Below are 19,587 nucleotides of genomic sequence, written 5' to 3' on the forward strand. Positions count from 1 at the left end.
TTGAGAGAGTAATCAGATCTCAGGTCAGAGTTTTCTTTGTTGAAAAATCACAATTCAGATATTCACTCAAAACTCCTGTGTTCCTTCATTTTGTAGGATCCCAAGAGAACTTTTTAATTGACACTCAACTGAGTACTAAAGACAGATTGTCAAAATGTATTAGAAACCTTGGTTAAATTATGCTCTTAAATGTGTGCAGTCCTCACAGTTTTGACAATTCTAAGTGCTTTGCATTTATACGTGCGGTTTAGAATCAGTTTGCCAATTTTTATAAAACAAAAATCCTGTTGGGATTTTGATTGAGATTGTGTTGAATCTATAGAATACTTGGGAAGAATTGCATCTTAATTATACTGAGTCTTCCAACCTATGAATATATCTCTCCAATAATTTAGGTCTTCTTTCTTTCAGCAGTTTTCCAGTTTGTACTTTATAGGTCTTTCACATCTTCTGTCAGATTTATCCCTAAGCATTTAATATTTTAATGCTATTATAAATGGTAATGTTTTTTGAATTTCAATTTCTTAATATTGATTGCTAGTATATAGAAACACAATGAGTTTGTATATTGATCTTGTATCCTTCAATTTTGCTAAACTCACTTGTTAGTTCTAGAAGCTTTTTGTAAATTTCATAAGATTTTTCTACATAGGCAATCGTGTCCTCAGTGATGAGACAGTTTTACTTTCTCCTTTCCTAACGGGATGCTTGTTATGTCTTTTTCTTGCCCGATTGCATTGGTTGGCGACTCTAACAATGTTAATTGTTAGAAGTGTTGATTGCAGGCATGTTTGCCTTGTTCCAGAACTTAAGAGGAAAACATTCGGTCTTTCATCATTAAGTATTTTATTTGCTGTAGGTTTTATGTAGATATATTTTATCCAGCTGAGGAAGTCACTTTCTGTTCCTACTTGCCTGAGTGTTTTTATCAGGAAATGAATATTGGATTTTGTCAGTGGTTTTTCTGCATCAACTGAGAAGACCATACAGTTTTCTTTTTTAGTTTATTGATTGATTTTTGAATGTTAAACTGACCTTGCATTCCTGGAATAAACCTGGTTTGTCATGATGTATTATTTAGAAATGTATTATTTAGTTCCCAAATATGTGGGGATTTTCCAGAGATCTCTCTGTTTCTGTTTTCTAGTTTAATCCCACTGTGGCCAGAGAACTTTTTAGTATGACTTGTATATGCTATTTACTTAATTTTATTTTATGTCCTAGAATATGGTCTACCTTGGTAAACACTTGAAAATAATGTGTATTCTATTGCTCTTGGGTTAAATGTTCTATAAGAGTCAGTTAGATGAAGTTATTTGGTAATGCTGTTCAAATCTTCTGTATTCTTGCTTATTTTCTGACTACTTGTTCTATTGGTTATTGGGAGGGTATATTAGTTTTTCAGGGCTGCCATAACAAAATACCACAGACAGGGTGACTCAAAAAATAGAAATTTATTGTCTCAGTGATGGAGGCTGAAAGTCCAAGATCAAGGTGTTGGCAGGGTTGGTTTCTTTTGAGGCCTCTGTCCTTGGCTTGCAGACGGCTGTTTTGTCCCTGGTCCTCACATGGTCTTTCCTCTGCGTGCATGGATCTTTGGTATCTTTTCCTTTTTTTCAGAAATACACCAGTCATATCGTTTTAGGGTCCCACCCTTATAAACTCCTCTAACCTTGATTACCTCTGTAAAGGCCCTGTGTTCAAATCATGTTGGAGGTTAGGGCCTCAACATATGAATGGGGGGAGGGGACAGTGTAGTCCATAGCAAGGAGGAATGCCATTTCTGATGGTATTTACACATTGGTCTATTTCCCTTTGCTTTTCTATCAGTTTCGTTTCATGTATTTTGAAGTTTTGTCATCAGTGTTTAAATATTTAGAATTCTTATGGCCTTTTGATGAATTAATACTTTTATTACTATAAAATGGTGTTCTGTATCCTTGGTAATGTTCTTTGATCTGAAGCCGACTTTGCCTCGAAGTTTTCTTTGATTAACGTCAGCATGGCATTTTTTTTTTAGGCTTTGTCTTTTCTTTTTTAATCTGACAATATTTGACTTCACTGAAGTATTTAGATTAGTCACATGAATGTGATTATTGACATGGTTAAGGTTTGACTCTTGTCACTGTGTTCTGTTTCTCCTGCCTGTTCTTTGTTCTTCCTTTCTTCCTTTTCCTTTTCTTCTGTCACTTTTAGACTAATTGAATATTTTTGATGATTTCATTTTATCTCCTTTGTTGGCATATTACCTATAATTCATTATTTTAGTGGTTATTTTAGGCCTTATAGTATACTTCACTAACTTAGCACAATCTACCTTCAAATAATATATTACTTCATGAATGTTATGGGAGGCTCATAATAGTGTTTTTCTTTTCTTCCTTTCCTGAGCTTTGTGCTATTTTATCATACATTTTACTTTGACATATGTTAAATGTCACATTACATTATTTTTTTTTAAACTGGTAATTCTCTTTTAGTGAGCTTTAAATAATAAAAAAAAATCTTGCATATTTATCTATGTTAGTGCCGTTTCTGGAACTCTGTATTCTTCGGTGTAAAGCCGTGTTTCCATCTACCATTGCCCTTTGATCAAGGACTATGTGTTAGCTGGTGATGAACTTTTTAAACTTTCAGCTTTTGTACATCTTAAGAAGTTTTTGATTCACTTTTAGTTTTTGAAAAATATTTTTGCTGAGTACAGAATTCTAGAGTGATGAGATTTCTTTCAGTATTTTGCATTGTTCCTGACTTCTCACGTACGTTTTTTTTCTTTTTTTTTTTTAAATAAGAAATCTGCTGTTATCCTAATGGTTGGGCCCTGCATGTAATATGTCTTTTTCTCCCCTCTTGCTGTTTTTAAGATTTTGTAACTAGGTTTGAGCAATTTGATTATCATGTGCCTTGGTATAGTTTGTGCCACATTTCTCGTGCTAGGGATTTGTTGAATTTCTTGAATCTGTGGGTTTCCAATTTTCTTCCTGTTTTGGAAAAGTTGAAGACATTATTTCTTCAAATACACTCCCTTCTCTGCCCTTGCTCTTCTCCAAGGACTCCAATTGTATGTGTGTTACGTTGTTTGAAGTTCTCCCATGGCTTACTGATGCTTGTTTGTTTATTTAGGGTGTCTCATCCTGCGCTTTATTTTGGGAAGTTTGTATTGTGATGTCTTTAAGTTCATTCATCTATTCTGCAGTGTCTAATCTGCCAGAAATCCCATCCAGTGTATTTTTCCCTTCATATTTTTACATTTCCTTCTATGGATTTTTAACTTGGATCTTTTTATATCTTTCAGGGTTCTACTTAACTTTTTGAACATACGGGATACAGTTATTAATATAATACTAAATCTCAGTATCCTTGTCTGCTAATTCTGACATCTCCGTCAGTTCTGGTTCAGTTTCAGTTGATTCATTATTCTCTTTATAGATTGTGTTTTGCTGTCTTTTTGAGTGCCTGATAATTTTTGACTGGATCCCAGACATTGTGAATTTTACCTATTGGATACTGGATATTTTTATACTCCTTCAAGTATTCTTGACCTTTGTTCTGGGTTGGAAACAGTTTGATCCTTTTGGGTAGTGCTCTTCAGATAGAGTGAGTGGAATGGGGCAGTGTTAAGTTCAGAGGCTAACTATTCCCCCTCTAGTAAGGCAAGATCCTTCTGTATTTTCTATGAAATACTCTGTGAATTTTGAGGTTTCCTGATCTGGCTGTGGGGATAGGCACTATTCCCAGCTCTCTGTGAGCATTGGGCACTGTTTCCTCTATCTTGTCTGGTGGTCCTTTCCCCAGCCTTGGGTAGTGTACACACACACACACACACACACACACACGTGCTTATCAGTACTCAGCTGAATGCTTGCGAGGGACTTTCTGCAGGTAGATCTAGTAGTTGCATGCAGCTCTCTGTTCTGTGGCACTCTGCCTAGCAAACTTTTGCTGCCTTCTTCTTCCCGGACTCTTAGCTCCTTCTCCTTAATGCGGGCAGTACACTGGACTCAGCCTGGGTTTCCTTCTTCTCTGCAGCCTGAACACTCATTCAGTGCAGTAATCTGGGGCAACTGTAGAGTTCACCTCATTTTTTCTTGTCTCTGAGGGAGGTATCACTATTTTTCATTTCCTGATGTAGTATCTTAAAAGCTGTTGTTTTGTATATTTTGTGCAATTTTTTTTTTTTTTTTTTTTTTGGTTATTTCAGGTGTGAGGATAAATCCAGTCCCTGGTACTACATCTGGATCAAAAGTAGAAGTTCCTATAGATATTTTTTAAAAAATAAAAGTGTGATCACATTGCTTGACATTGTTTTACCAGATCTTTACCAACATTTTTCCAGGATTGTCTCTTTATTAACATGTATATTTTTACCTTACATGTCTTTAGACAGCAAAATGTAAATAAGCACATAGCTTAATGACTTTAAATGTGTTCACGGCTGTAACCACCATGCAGAGTGTGAAGTAGGACCCTCCCTCCACCCAGAGAGGTTTCACACTCCAGCAGTCACTACACCTACCCCTAGAGGTAACCCTCATGACTTCTTTTCGCACAGAGCAGTTTGCCTGTTCGTGAATGTTCTAGAAATAGAATCACTGTGTACTCTTGCGTCTGACATCTTTCAGTCAGTGTCATTAATGCTTTTGATGTTCATCCATGTTGTGATGTGTATTATTTGTGTGTGCTTGTGTATTCCTGAACAGTATTCCATTGCATGAATATACCATTTTTATCCATTCTCTGTATGATGGACATTTGGGCTATTTCCTGTTTGGGGCACTTTTAAATAAGGCTGTTATGACCATTCTTGCACAAGTCTTTTGTTTAGATAGGCATTTATTTTTTTCTTAGTGTATGTAGGAGTGGGATTACTGGGTCATAAGATAGGTGTATATTTGAGTTTATAAGAAATTGTCAAACCTTTTTCCAAGTTCATCGTTTCTTCCACATTCTTGATACCATTTCATCTTCTCAGTAAATTTTAATTGTTCTGATGGGCCATTAATGGCCTCAGTTGAAGCCATGTGGCTATTAGGTCCTGATAGAATACACTGTCACATATCAGCAAACAGGTGTCATGATTGGTATTTGATTTCTGAAAGCAAATTGAATTCTTACAAGGTTATCAGATATAGTATGAGCCTTGATTCTGCAAACATGAATATGGTGGAGGAGTGGTTAATTTCTGCCTAGTTCTAATGCTGGTAACTGTGTTTAAGGAGGAGCCACATGTGTGTCATGGGCTGGTCTCCGACTGTTCCTTATTCTGCAGAGGAGTTCAGAGAGGCTCAGGAACTTAGTGGTGATTGTAGGACACCTTTGAACCAGGAAAACCAGTCAATTTCCTTTTAACATAATGGTTCTGTTTGCTAATCATTTCATCTAGAAGAGAAAGCATTAAGACTCTGGAAGTGTATATGGATTATTTTGTCATGGAAGTAAGTGGTTGTACACCTCTGGTCTGAAAGAGAGTAAATTGTCACGTAGTGTTGATTGACGTGATGCTCCCAGGGCACTCCGTGGTGGGGACTCACAAAGTTGGGCGAGAGTGAACTTCCACCTGGGACTCTGGATTCAAGAATGCTGACAGGGTATCTGTGGCTCGCCGTGGGAATTTTAACGTAGGATGGTTTCTTGTTCTCTGTTTGCTTGGTAAAGTTCCTGTTTTAGTTCTTTACAAACTTAACTAGATTTATCATCTCCTGAAAAGGAAAAAAAAAAAAAAAAAAAGAAACAAACTATAAATTGAAGTGTTGACAGTTTCTTCCTTTACTTTTTCAGCTGGGAGAATTAACCGCGAGTCTGCACAATTTTAAGAAAAAGGCCTTTAAAAAATCCAAAGTCTGTGGAGTCTGCAAACAAATTATTGATGGTCAAGGTATTTCTTGCCGAGGTAAGTCCATGTCTATGATTCTTTTATTGATTAAACCAAAGCAAAACAGACAAAAAACAAAATGAAACATTTTTCTTAGAGTTTCCAGAAGTTAAATCATGGAATTTCCCTTCTTAGCCTATGTCCACCCCCAACCCTGCAACTGGCTGTATGTGTTCTCGGGGCCATTTTTCCAGAAAGAGCAAAGCTACTCAGATGGGAGAGGAGACAGCAATTAGTAATTCACTATTTATTCTCTGGTCTGTTCTGTAGTGTCGGTAGCTCTGTTTATTCAGTTTGACTTTCAGATCTCTTACCAAAGTTTGCAAGTGAATTTCTTTCTGTTCTTTAGAATTTGGGTTCATTTTGGTATGGCCCCTTGCAGATCCGGCCAGCAAACAAAGCTACCCGCTTGGCTACCTGAGGCTCAGACATCACCTAATTAATGGAACTTGCTAATTTTTTTGTGATTGCACATTAGTAAATCTGCGTAATGATCATGTAACTGTAACATCTCGTGTCCCTTGAGTGTGGGCCGGGGGTGCATCACACAGTGGGGGCAGGCTGGCATCGTTGCCTCTGTGGGGTTTGGGATTTCCTCTGTGGAGAATTTGCAGGGTCTTGGCCTGTGGGCTTCTGTGACATTGGGACCTCCACTCGGCCCCCTCTTCCCTGAAGTCCACCTGGCAGTTGGTTCTCGAGGGCTGCTTTGGAGAGGGCGGCTGTGGTGGAAAGATGCGCTAGAGTTAAACCTCTAAGGGTCTCTTGGGAATCTACCAAGTTAAAGGGCCCGAGTTCCCCTGGGGGCCAGTGGGAAGGCTGGGTTGCCCGTCCTCTGATGCGGCCCCTTCCCTCGGCAGTCAGTGCTGTGGAATGTACTCGGTGAGTGGTTGGCACGCCACCCTCTGCCGCCTCTCCTTCCCTCACTGCTTCCCAGTAACTCCCTGGCCCAGGCCTGCCGGACCTCTGCCTCCCTACCTGCCCCTGCAGGGTCTGCGTTGCAGAATCAGCACCTTGAGGCCTTTACCTGCCTCCCAGAGCGCTGGGCGTCTCCTCCTTCTGCCCGGACACAGCCCGGGTGGCAGGGCTGAGGCTCCTAGTCCCCGAGACAGGATGGGCTCAGTTGTGGGCAGCTGAGGAGGTGTGCATCTTAGGCATTGGTCAGGCCCCTCTTCTCCCACCCCAGTGACCTCACACGCACCTACTCTGCTGTGCCCCTCCTGTGGAAGAGCCAGGCTCTTGGCCAGAGGCTCCCCTGCGTCCCCCGGGTGTGAGTGTCGGTCCTGATGACCAGGGGTGCGTGCTGACTCTGAGGCTGACTCCTCCTCTGTGGCACTGTGTGAGCACACTCGGGTGGGCAGGCCCACCCTGCATGGGCAGACTCATGGGTGTGGGAGGACCATGCAGAGATCATGCTGAGAGGCCACTGTGAGCTGTTACCACCCCTTGGCCTAAATAGAAGAGGGAGGGTGCTGGGGAGTCGGGGGTCTTGAGGAGAGCAGGGGCCTCTGGTGGGCCAGCAGCGGTGACCTTGCGAGGAGGGCACCCTCACCATCCTCTGTGACTGTGGCTCCCCCTGGGGCCCCCCCACCCGTGGCTGAATGCAGTGGGATCCAGAGGCCAGGGAGCTGCCTGAGGAATTCATTCAGACCCTTCTCCAGAGCAGAGAACGTGCCCCACAGTCTGCTCTGAGTAAACGGGGGAGACGTCGTGTGATTCAAAACTTCTTAAGCCCGAGTTTGCAAACAGGCTGCACTGGGTGACAGCCCCGTCGCCTACAAGAGCAGTGGCCCGTCACCAGGCCATCCTCCTGCACGGTTGTCCGGTTCAGGAGGGCCGTGTCAGCCACCGCCTTTCTGCTTGCCTGCTCACTGTGGCCCGTAGACACAGGGTGGTGGGAAGGAGCACCGGTGCCCTCCCACTGTTGTCTTCCTCCTCCAGGCCTGCTCCTCGGGACAGCAGCCTCTGTGTCCCACCCTCCGGGGTCTGGGAGGGGCCCTGCACCCCTCTAGGAAGACCGCAGGGATGGGGGGCCCAGGAAGTCTCTCATTTGAACCCCATTCTCATAGTAGTGCTCGTGTTTTGGCTCCCAAATACGGCTCTTACGTGTGGAAAGATGGGAGAGGAAAGCGGTGTTGAATCTGGAGCCGTGGAGCCGGCGCAGCAGAGAGCCTGGGAACGGGAGCTGGCGGGGCTGGGCGTTGACCTGAGAGCCCTGGTCCTGTGCCGGCCGGGCCTCTGGGTGGCATGGGGAGAGCTGCTGTGGAGCCGTGTGGCACTGGCAGGGGCACCGTAGGCCTGTTCTTGGCTTCCTTGCCCCGCAGCGACGTCTGGGGCAAAGGCACAAACCCCAGGGTTCCCTGGGAACTGACACCTGCCTCTTATGTGCTGTGTGGGGACATGTCTGATTTAAGAGCAAAGGCGAGGCCAGGGGAGCTGGGCTTGAGTCCTGGCCCTGCCCCTGACAGTGGCAAAGTCTCCTCCTACTCCAGATCTGGTGGGTATAATGACTTTACCCTGAGGGCTATTGCGAGGACTAAAAGAGGTTGGCGTCCAGTACATGGCCAGCTTTGCGGCATTTGGCTTTGTTGCCCGTGTTTAGGATTGTTTCCTCGGAATGCCCCCTGAAGAAACTGCCCTGGGTGGTTTCATGCGTCTGGCACCACGGGTCTTGGGCTGGCCTCTGTACGCAGGTGGCTTAGCTGTAATGCGGTCGGTCGAGGGCTCTTTGCATTTTCCAAGATTTGCAGCAGTGGCTTGGGTTACCCTATACTGATTATCCTTCTTGAAGAGCAAGTTTTCCTTCTCTTTGCACAAGTGAGGTCTGAGTTTCCCCAGAAGCTATCTCAGACATCCTTTTCAGTACCTCAGTATTCTGCTCTTACCACCTAAAAGTAGTATTTATTATTTTCAAAGTAAATGGAATCAATGACACAGAACAGCTTGGAGAAAACAGCACCCCAGCATCCAGGCCTGTCCCCCTACTCGAACTGGAGGCTGCTCCTTGTCTTGGCACCTTCCCCTGGTCAGGGCTTGTGTCTCCCACTATCCTGCAGTTGCACAGACTCACAGAGGCCGGAGAGGACCCCAGATGGATCCTCCAGTTCCAAACACACTCTTTTGTGGGCATTTTTAATCTGTGGTATGTGAAATACTAAGGAGTGTCAAGGGGGCGTGTCAGAACAGTGTGGATGTGTAGGTGGTTTTGTGTGCCTGAATATGTGTGTGTGCTTGTGTGTGCCTGCATGTGAGTGTGTAGGTGCTACATGCATTCCTGTATGTGTGCACGTGAGCATGTGTGGGCACATGTATGCATGGTCGCATGTGTGCAGTGTGTGCATGCGTGATTGTGTTCGTGCACGGGAGTGCATGTGATTGTGTGAATGCATGTGTGTGTACATGCGTGTTGCTTGGATGCTTTTGCTTGAGCACACAGATACTCGCTGTTGTGAGGGCACGTATGAGAGCATCCCTGCTGTGCAGGGCACTTGGTAGAGTTCAGCTGCTGTACGAGGCCCATTATCTTATCTTAAGAGAGATGGGGCGGGGCGAGGTGACTCACGCCTGTAATCCCAGCATTCTGGGGGACCGAGGCGGGCGGATCCCTTGAGCTCAGGGGTTCAAGACCAGCCTGAGCAAGAGTGAGACCCCGTCTCTACTAAAAATAGAAAAAATTAGCTGGGTGTGGTGGTGTGTGCCTGTAGTCCCAGCTAACTCAGGAGGGTGAGGCAGGAGGATCACTTGAGCCTGGGAGTTTGAGGTTGCTGTGAGCTATGATTGTTTCACTGCACTCTAGCCCAGGCAACAGAGCGAGACTCTGTCTCAAAAAAGAAAAAAAAGAGAGAGACATGGAGAGAGGCAGAGAGCGCGAGTGTGTTTATGGGAGCTGCTTTTCTTCTTGAAAGTGAGGAGGGAACAGTGTTCTCTCTGGACACGGTGCTCAACAGGCTTGTCTTGCTGCGTGTCGTCTCGTTGTTAAGGAAGATGCAGGGCCCAGCAGGACGGCCCGAGGCCCATCCATCTGTGTCAGCGAGTAGTAATTATGATAATAAATAATAACTACTGTTTTTTTTTTTTAAATGTTCAGGAGTCTGTGTTCCAAGAGTCTCTGAGACATGATCTTTTTCATTATCTCTTTAATTATGTCAGTGTATGTGCTAGAGCCTGTGCAGGTGTTCCGGGTGGTCCTGAGCCTGCCTCTGAGAGGTGCGGTGGTCTGCCAAGGACGATGCCACCTGTGACAGGAGACATCATGGCGCGGGTGGAGTGGGCTGACATAAGCCCCCATCATCAGAGCTCTGGGGACGGGAAGTTCCAGGAGGCGATGAGGCTGGCCGGCCAGGCCTAGAGGGTGCGGGTGGAACTGACTTCCTGTGCAGAGGCTTGTGGCTCAGAGGCGGGCAGGTCTGAAATGCGTCAGGAGGACAGGACAGGGAAGGGAGCATCGTACTGCAGGAGCCACTGGACTTTCAAAGGGTGTTGAGGCACAGAGGCTTTAGTTTTCTGACTTAGTGCAAGCGGCAAAGCTAAGTTCCTGCTTTCCTCCAAGGAATCTGGGGGATCCGGCACCGCCACCTCTGCCTCAGAGGGGGCAGGTATCCCAACCTGTTGATACCTGGGACCCAGATCTGCTGCTCCTAACAGAGACAGTGTGACCGGGACAGCTCCCAGCCAAGCTCGGCCCCAGCCCTGCCTGCTGCTCTGCACTTGCTGGCCGCCTCCCTGCAGACTGGGCCCCCACCGCCATTGCCCGACCTGGGGCTTCCCATTTCTCCTTCCTAACCCGGCTTCCCTGGACTGGAGCCTTTGCCCGCCCAGGCTGGGATGCCCATGGGTCCACACTCCCGTTTGCACACTCTCTCCTCTCCTGTGTGTGCTGGGAGAGCAGCTCTGGGAAACCGAGCCAGCCAGCAGGAGGAATCCGCACCTGTGTCCTTCACGGTGGCCCTTCTGAGGCTGGCCCTCCCGTGCGGTCTACCCTGACTCCCCCAGGCACTGTGAGCGGCCAGCCCCACACTCTCCCCCGTGTGCTAGGCTGCGCCTCCCCGGCCAGCTCCCCTCGCCCTGTGGGTTTCAGCTCTAGCACCAGGTCCTCAGGAAGGTGCCTCCCGGCCCCAGCATGTTTCCCCGCACTGTCCTTTTCCCTCCAGAACTGTCAGCAGCCAGCCAGGAGCTAGCTGTCTGGACGTTAGCTGGAGGGACAGAGGTCTTGCCCCTAGCCGGAACCCAGGAGGCCTGAGGGGCAGGCTCTGCCTTGTGGGCCCGGTGCCCCTGGCACAGGCAGATGCCCCTGTCCTCACGCATAGCGCTTGCTTGTCTGACAGCACAGGGTCTGGCAGGCAGGAGCAGTAAGTGGGAGCAGGATCCACGTGAAGAATCCGGGGCAGAGGTGTGTGCAGGTGCCATGTGAGCACAGTGGGGGACTGTTAATTCTGGGGAGGTTGGGGGGACGGGGGCATGGACATTGTCAGGAACTCGCTGTTTGGTTATTTGTTCACGGGTCTGTCTGCTCCCCTGGGCTGACGGCTCTGATGGCTCCTTCGCTGCCCTCTGGTCTCTTGGGTAACCCAGGTTCAGCAAAGGGCCCCGAGCCCAGGAGGTGCCTGGGGCTGCAAGTTGCGTGAAAATCCACACGCGATTGCGCAGATGAATGCCTGGCTCGTCCACCTGTTCTTCTCTGGTAAATCCCTGCGAAGTGGCTCCAGGTGTTACATCCAAACACCTTCCCAGGTGATAAGTCCCCCACCCTGACTCCCGCTGGGCACCAAGCTCAGCCCTCCTGTCAGATCTGCCCCGTCCCGAGAGGGACAGTGTGACAGAATCTTCCAGAAGCTCAAGAAGAGGGAGGAGCACCCAGGCCAAATTCCATGTGCATATTTTCTGGCCGATGGCGGTTATTTGATGGAAAGCAGCCTCCCGTTCTCTGAATCCTGCTCCCCTGTACCACAACGCCACCCTCCTCAGCCGCCTCCGCACAGACCTCAGTCGTGGATTTTGACTGAAATCCTTCCTGTTTTCTGACCTGTGGCTGGAAAGAAGGCCTGGATCCCTCCCAGACGTTTCTCAAAGGTCTGGGTTGTCAGGGTTGAGGTTTCCACATGCCTTGGACGTCTGGGTTGTGCAGTTGATTTTACTGGCAGAATTTGGTTTTTAAAACTCACTGAGTAGGGGAGCCAAGATGATAAACCCAAGTGTTTGTTTTGCAGTAACTGCGATTGGAATTTTTTTAAATTGTGGGACTGTTGTTTTGCATAGTTTTATTTAGGTGGATGTCATGTTGCTCTCTGGGTGTTCGTGGTCTGCCTGGGCCACTGCCTTGGGAACAGACCAAGTGGCAGCCCAGGAAGGGGCAGTGCTCTGCTTCACCGGGTGCACGTGGGGACCGGCAGCGTGGGCATCCGCTGGCCTGGGTGCTGCCGAGGAAGTCGAGGAGCCCTGTTCTGGAAGATGGGATCGAGGCCCGGTCTCCGTGGGACTCACCAGGCTGAGAGTAGACGGGCAGGCTTCCCCATCATCCTCACCCCACTTCCTGTTGTCTCCCTGTGGCCAGCGTGGGGCACCCAGCACCAGGCTGCTGGGCCAGTGAGGACAGAGAGGTCCTGGACAGTCACAGCCACGTGGGTGGGGGACTGGGGCCCTCGGGAGGGTGCCCTTGGCCCCTCCCTGATTGTCTGGTGTTTACGTGGCCATGGGTGGTCCCATCACTGAGCACGGATGTCTGGAGGTCTGCTCACATACACAGAGGTGTGGGGGGCTTGAAATAGACAAGTTCTAACAGGGTTTAGTGAATTAGACTTTAGATTTTTGTGAGGGACTGGTACTGTCTCCTTTCTGACCTTTCATTCTGCAGTGTTTTATAATGTTACACCTTCGGACACCTGATGTAGATGCAAAAAACTCTCCTTTGCACCACGTGTCGTGGGATGGGGGTGTTTTGAGCAGGGAGCAGGTTGAAGTTGGGGATGGGAGTGGCTGCCTGGGGGAAGCAGCAGGTGGGCCCCAGCGGGCCAGGCCATCTGGGCTTCGTTCTGCAGACCAGGAAGTGGGAAGTGGGAGGTGAGGCTGGCCCTGCTCACAGCAGGTAGGAGGAGGATGTGAGTCAAGGGATGTCGAAGTATTTTGTCCACTCCGTAGTGCCATAAAAACATCATTCAGTGCTACAGCTGATCCAGTGACCTGTTCGTGAAGATTGGAGTCACCTTGATTTATTTATGTATTTATTTCTGAGCAGCTCGAAGGTTAAGCCTGTGGTCTTCGTGACCAGACAGATTTGAGTTCAGATCTCAGCTCCACTGCAGGCCATGCTGTGCCTCAGTTTCCTCATCCACAGCATGAAGACAGTGACTGAAGCGCGGGGAGGGGTCGATGTGAGGGTCTCAGCCATGTGGAAGTCTGAGAACCACGCTGACGCTCTGAGAACCCCTGAAGGGGTTAATGATTATTTTCTGAGAAAAGAAAGTCCGTAAGTGGGAAGAATCAGAAAGAAGGCTAAGATGGAATTTCTAGGGATAAAAACGTCGAGTGTTCTGGGGAGTGTCTTGAAGTGTGGCTCAGCATTCTCGGGCAGATCCGGTGCGAGCTGATGATCTGTGATGAGAGTGAGCACAGCAGATAGATAACGGCTTGGACCCGGCTGCCCCATGTCATCTGATGGGGGCTGAGGAGGGTGGGGAGGGTGACCATCCCCTGCTGTCTGTGCCGGGTGGGGGCACACACAGGGCTGGGGGTGGTTTGACTGCAACAGGAGCATCCTGAGCTTCAGCCCTTATCCCCGAGCACATGTTTGACAGAGCATGGTTTTGGGACTTAGCTTCTCTCCTCGGAGGTGCGTCATGCAGTCAGTGACACAGTGGCTCAGGCTGGGCACAGCCAGGAGTCGGGCGTCTGCACAACCTTGAATTGACCTGCCACAAAGCCTTTGCCAGTGCAGGAGTTTATGAGTAGTGTCCATATTGGTTGATTGGTTATTGATTGATCGATTTTGGTTATTGCCCTTGACAGCTCATGCACAGCTGGTCTACCCGAAGCTGCATGATCTGGCTCCAGGTCACCTTCTCACCTGGTTGCTGCCATTTTCCTTCTTGTCCCTTCAGCCCTTTCCTGACCCCCGGTAGAGAATGTGAGTCTGGACCTCTCCCTCCACTCTGGGCTCCCGCTCTGCCTCCCTGGCCCCGTCCTCCTGCAGCTCAAGACATCCTGACTCTCTACACTTCCTGACTTCCCTTCCCTCTCACTGCAGAGGACATTCAGGGATGTTTTCCTTTTTTTTTTTTTTTTTTTTTTTTTTTTTTTTGAGATAGAGTCTCACTCTGTTGCCCAGGCTAGAGTGAGTGCCGTGGCGTTAGCCTAGCTCACAGCAACCTCAAACTCCTGAGCTCAAGCGATCCTCCTGTCTCAGCCTCCCGAGTAGCTGGGACTACAGGCCTGTGCCACCATGCCCGGCTAATTTTTTCTATATATATTTTTAGCTGTCCATATAATTTCTTTCTATTTTTAGTAGAGATGGGGTCTCGCTCTTGCTCAGGCTGGTCTCGAACTCGTGAGCTCAAACGATCCGCCCACCTCGGCCTCCCAGAGTGCTAGGATTACAGGCGTGAGCCACCGCGCCCGGCCCAGGGATGTTTTCCTTGTTCTCAGACGTATCCACGTCCAGATCAGTTCTTTCCCTGTCGTAGGTGCCTAGGACATGTTTATGGAATTAAGGACTGTTTCAGTTATAGGTGTTCCTGAATACCTGTGGAGTTCATGAGGGAATGAAAGGTAGAAAACGTTTGGTGTGGTGCATTTGAACTACTGGTTAGCTTTGCACCTTTAAACAGCTGGCTCGTTGGAGAGGGTGAAGGTCCACTGCAGGTGAGCCACTTCCCCTTACCTTCCCCCGACGAGGTTTACCTGAAGGAGAACACTCTTGTCCTGTGGACAGGTTAACGGGCGAAGATCTGTAGTGACACCTGTTCCCTAGGTTTCCTTGGTCGACTGTGGGGCTGCAGGGCACTGCTGGCCTATGGCCCTGGTAAGGTGAGTGTGACTTGAAGAGGGGCTTGTGAGACCATCCAGGAAGACAGCACAGCAGGGCTTGTGTTGTAAGATTCGGCCTTCTCATCTTTGGAGAATGCTGGCCAGGCTCCACGGGACCACAGAACTGGCACGCCCTGTGGTATTGTGAAGGGAAAAAGGCCTAGGTAAACGTACCAGTCTAAACTGGGATAAAACATTTGAGCCAGATTTTTAATATGTGCTCCGTGTGTGTGTGTCATCATAGGAAATCATTTTAGCTGTTGTTCTTGTCAGCATGCTCTGAGTGGATTGGCCTGGCCTCTCCCCATCTGTGCTGGCCTACGTGTAGACGTCGCTGTGTGTGACTCTGCTCCCTGAGTTGGAGCCGGGCACCAGGCAAAGTCCCGTGGTTGTAGATGGGGCAGGATGCAGGGTGCTGCTCCCTGAGTTGGAATTGGGGTACTGGCGTTCACTGTGGGTGTAGACGAGGCAGGATGTGGGGCCGCTGCTCCCTGAGTTGGAGTTGGGGTACTGGCGTTCACTGTGGGTGTAGACGAGGCAGGATGTGGGGTCGCTGCTCCCTGAGTTGGAGTTGGGGTACTGGCGTTCACTGTGGGTGTAGATAAGACAGGATGTGGGGACGCTGCTCCCTGAGTTGGAATTGGGGTACTGGCGTTCACTGTGGGTGTAGACGAGGCAGGATGTGGGGCCGCTGCTCCCTGAGTTGGAGTTGGGGTACTGGCGTTCACTGTGGGTGTAGACGAGGCAGGATGTGGGGACGCTGCTCCCTGAGTTGGAGTTGGGGTACTGGCGGTCACTGTGGCTATGGACACAGGGAGCCTGGCACAGTCAGGAATTGGCTCCTCTGCAAGCAGCTGTGGCCCTGGACTGTTGAATCCTGCTTCTGTTCCTCAGCGTTGTGATCTTTACGGTTTGCTTAAAGGTTGAGTTAATCTCCAGCATCTTCTCTTTTTCTCAATACACTATATAAAGATCATGAAAAAAACAGACAGTTTCATAGTGTTCTCTACTTACAATTTGCATATATGTCATATACATTTTCATGTTGATCCCTGTGTGTACACGCTACCTAGAGACAGCAAGGTATGCCCTTCAATAGACTATGCAAGTCATCGTGCATAAAAGTGATGTGATGTTTCGGTAGAAGTGTTCTTTGGCTCATTTCTGAAGAAGCAGCAGAGCATGGGGGAGCGTGGACTGTGGAGATGGTCTGCTGGGGTTCCCGCTCTGCCTCTCTCCGCTTGAATTTCCTCTGAGAGTCATTGTGAGGAGGAGCAGAGTAAATACGTGTGGAACACGAAGCACACTGACTAGCTCACTGAAGCATTCGGTAGTGTCAGTGATGGTGATGGTGCTGTTATTGTTATTAGTAATGGTGATAATGGTGACGGTGTGTCATTGATGGTGATAGTGATGACAGTGGTCACACTGGTGATGATGATGGTGATGACAGTGTGATAGTGATGGTGATGGTGTAATTGGTGGTGATGATGGCAACAACGATGGTTTAGTTGATGGTGATGGTGATCACGGCCATGGTGGTGATGGTGACAGTGATGATAATGATGGTGATAGTGAGGACAGTGATGATGATGCTAGTGTGATAGTGACGATGACGGTGGTGATGATGGTGATGACGGTGAACATGATGATGGTGATGGTGTGATTGGTGGTGATAATGATGGTGACGATGGTGATGGTGTTGATGATGGTGATGGTGTGATTGGTGGCGATAATGATGGTGACGATGGTGGTGGTGTTGATGATGGTAGCCATGGCGATGGTGATGGTGGCAGCCATGGCGATGGTGATGGTGGCCATCATGGAGATGGTGATGGAGATAATGATGGAGATGGTAGAGAAGGGTTAGGGGTATATTCTGTGACATAGGCCAATATTTTTATTGTTCCTTTTCTGGTTCATTCTTAACCTTCAGGTCCCCTATTTTCATAAATTACCCTCTTGTTTCAATGCAAATTTCCTGTGTAGCTAAGTTAGAAGAAAACATTTCATGGGTTTTATAAACTATGTTAACATGCAAAGGCTCCTTTATCTGTCCTTGTGGAACTTTAAGAAAGGGAAAGAAAAGGTGGACGCAGCAGTGAGCGCTGGGGGTAAGTGTCTGCTTGTGGCTTCTCTTACCTGCTCAAAACCTCGCTGGCATGCCTGTGCCATCAGTTAGGACTCTGAGGTGGCCTGTCTCACTACATGTCATTGAGTTTTCTTGGGTGGTTTAATATGATCCAGTCGCCGCTGATACCGTTTTATGAACTGAAGTTGGGAGTATTTCAGATAGGGCAGAGGAAGGCACATGGGCCAGTGAATCTTGGAGTTCTGGTGTTAGTAGAGTGAACCTCGAGAGTTGAAGTTCTGAGGAATTTGGTCCCTAGAAGAAGGTGGATCCAGAGAAGATCCAGCGTCAGACCAAGCAGGCGTGCTCCCGAGGGAGAGGAGGTTGCCTGGATCAGTGTTGCAGTAGGAGAGAGCACGGAATGGAATGGAATAGTGCAGAATAAAGAAACGCTGCATGAGAAAGACAACTGTAGGAAAGCCCAGGGGAAATGAAAGTTGAGAAAGGAAGCAAGAAACGAGACCAGAGGGAAAATGGGATGGAGGGAGTTTTATAGGAAAGACTTGGTAATGAATTATTCCACTCAGTTAACCCGGGATTATTAAGCACCTGCTAGGAGAGAAAGACGAGAGTGGTGTGTCCTGTCTTGGAGTCCATTGCAGTAACAATTTGCTAAGTGATGATAGATCAAGGTTTGGAGATGGAAGGGCAGGTTGGTAGGTTTGTGTTGTTGGGGGCTTGCTTTGTGCCAGGTGCTGTATTAGGACTCTAGGACATGGTAGCGATTCAGACTACAAGCCAACATCGGGACAGCGTGGCCAACAGCGACTGTGGGTGTTGAGCAGGCCTTGTATGGCGGCCCTGTGCTGTGGGCATCCCTCTCTCTCCTCCTGCCTCACGGAGCCCATTCCTGGGACACAGAGAGGCTGGTGCACTTGAGGGTGGGCGTGCGGAGAAGCAGAGGGTGACTTTTCAAAGGGGCTCGTTTATGACTTGGTCAATATGTGTAGAGTGTTATATAAAAGGTTCTGACATCTCTGTAAGACAGTGGCCTGGATTCCCAAGGCTCCTGGAGACATTTTGAAGAACAGCAGTTCCAAGACAACATATAAAAATGTTGGGCATTTGCGAGCCAGACGGCTGGACTGTAGCTGCTGCAGAGGGAGCCAGGATTCATAAACATGACTTTGGAAACCTCCATTTGACAAGCGAGCTGATGTGTGGTTTGCAGACCCTCAGCTGTGGAGCGAGTGCTCAGGCAGATGGAATCTGCGAGCCTTCAAGTCCAGGAAAAGCCATGAGTAGCGGCTCACCACACACCCGCTCAGATGCGGGGGTTAAGCTGGGCTGGAGAAGGGGCGGGTTCCTCCCTGGAAGTGCTCTTGGTGGAGTCTGCAGCATTGAAGGTCATTGCCTCTTTCTCATGAGATTCTGTGGCTTTTTCTTTTCGTAAGGTAATGGATGAAAAGTGGCATCTCCTTTTTATTGTATTTTTTTTCATCTGGTGATTGGGTGAGATTGAATATCTAAAAAGATATAGGAAAGCTGTCTGCAACGTTTCTGTTTATTTAGCAAACTAGCCTTTAAAATCCTTTGCTCACTTAAAAATTAGATGATTTTCCCCCTTGATTTCTAAGAATTCATTACATTATGAATACCAAATCTTTTTTATCCATTAGGCAGAATTTTTGCTCATTTTTGACCTCCAACAATGTCCATTTCTTGTTTCTCTACTTTTCTACGTTGCAAACATTCTAGTCAATTGCTTGTCTAATTTTGTTTGTGGTATGTTTGTCATGCAAAAGTTTTGAAGTTTGGTTTGCTCAGATATACCCATATTTTCGTTGAGTTTATGTTCTTGTTCCTTATTTCAGAATGTCTGCTCTTCTCCAAGGTCACAAAGATGTCCTGTGATATTTTATCCTAATACTCATTTTTGCTTTTCCAATTCCAATCCAATTCCATGGTGGATGCATCTGGAGTTCATGTTATTTGTGTTATTATAATTATGTTTTTCATGGAGTAACCCATTTTTCCAGTTCTGCTGTGTGGCCCTCACTTCTGTCTGAGTTGTGACGGAGTTTCTCTCTCACGCATGTTCTGTCCTGTGATGAGCCCACGCAGGGTCTGTCACAAAGTGTGTTTCGTACTGTACTTGGCACTTTATATCTTTTGGCCTTGCCTAGTATAAGCATTTTTACATATTACAGTTTTACAGATCATGATTTTTCAATAGCTACCTATTATTTTATTTGTAGATATTTAATTTTTTCTTTTTATAGCTTAGGTAAACATTCTTTTCTATGTTGGGTAGTACAGGACCATAAATACAACTGAAAGTTGCCCAGCATTGGCTAAAGTCCAGATCTTAAAACAAAGTACGGCAAGCTGCCCGTCGCGGCCTCCGTGAAGGAGGTGAGTCAGAGCTGCGGGGAGTCACAGTGAGCATGTGCGTTTTGTCTCGCGGGGCCTGAGCGCTTTGGGGATGCGTTTGGGTGGGAAGTCCTGCTGTTCTTTGGGAGCTTCCCTTCTCGCCAGCGTCTTCACAGCCCAGAGTCCCCTGGTAGTGCCCAGGTAACGAGGACCCTGCTGTGTGTAGCCCTGCTGGGAGTGGGCTTCTGAAAGCAGA

The 19,587-nt window shown here is 47.7% G+C and overlaps 1 protein-coding gene across 2 annotated transcripts in view; it reads left to right on the plus strand.

Annotated features, from left to right (window-relative positions):
- The window catches only part of TNS3 (tensin 3), a 262,359-nt gene that overhangs the window by 42,166 nt on the left and 200,606 nt on the right, over nucleotides 1–19,587 (plus strand). For both annotated transcript variants that reach the window (XM_069461530.1, XM_069461526.1), the window contains exon 2: nucleotides 5,779–5,890. Coding sequence is in view for 1 of the 2 variants with exons in the window: in XM_069461526.1 (XP_069317627.1) it covers nucleotides 5,779–5,890 (112 nt within the window). In the remaining variant the exon portion in view is untranslated. The remainder of the gene's footprint in view (nucleotides 1–5,778; nucleotides 5,891–19,587) is intronic.

This window comes from Eulemur rufifrons, chromosome 29, assembly GCF_041146395.1.
Source record: "Eulemur rufifrons isolate Redbay chromosome 29, OSU_ERuf_1, whole genome shotgun sequence".
Taxonomy (NCBI): domain Eukaryota; kingdom Metazoa; phylum Chordata; class Mammalia; order Primates; family Lemuridae; genus Eulemur; species Eulemur rufifrons.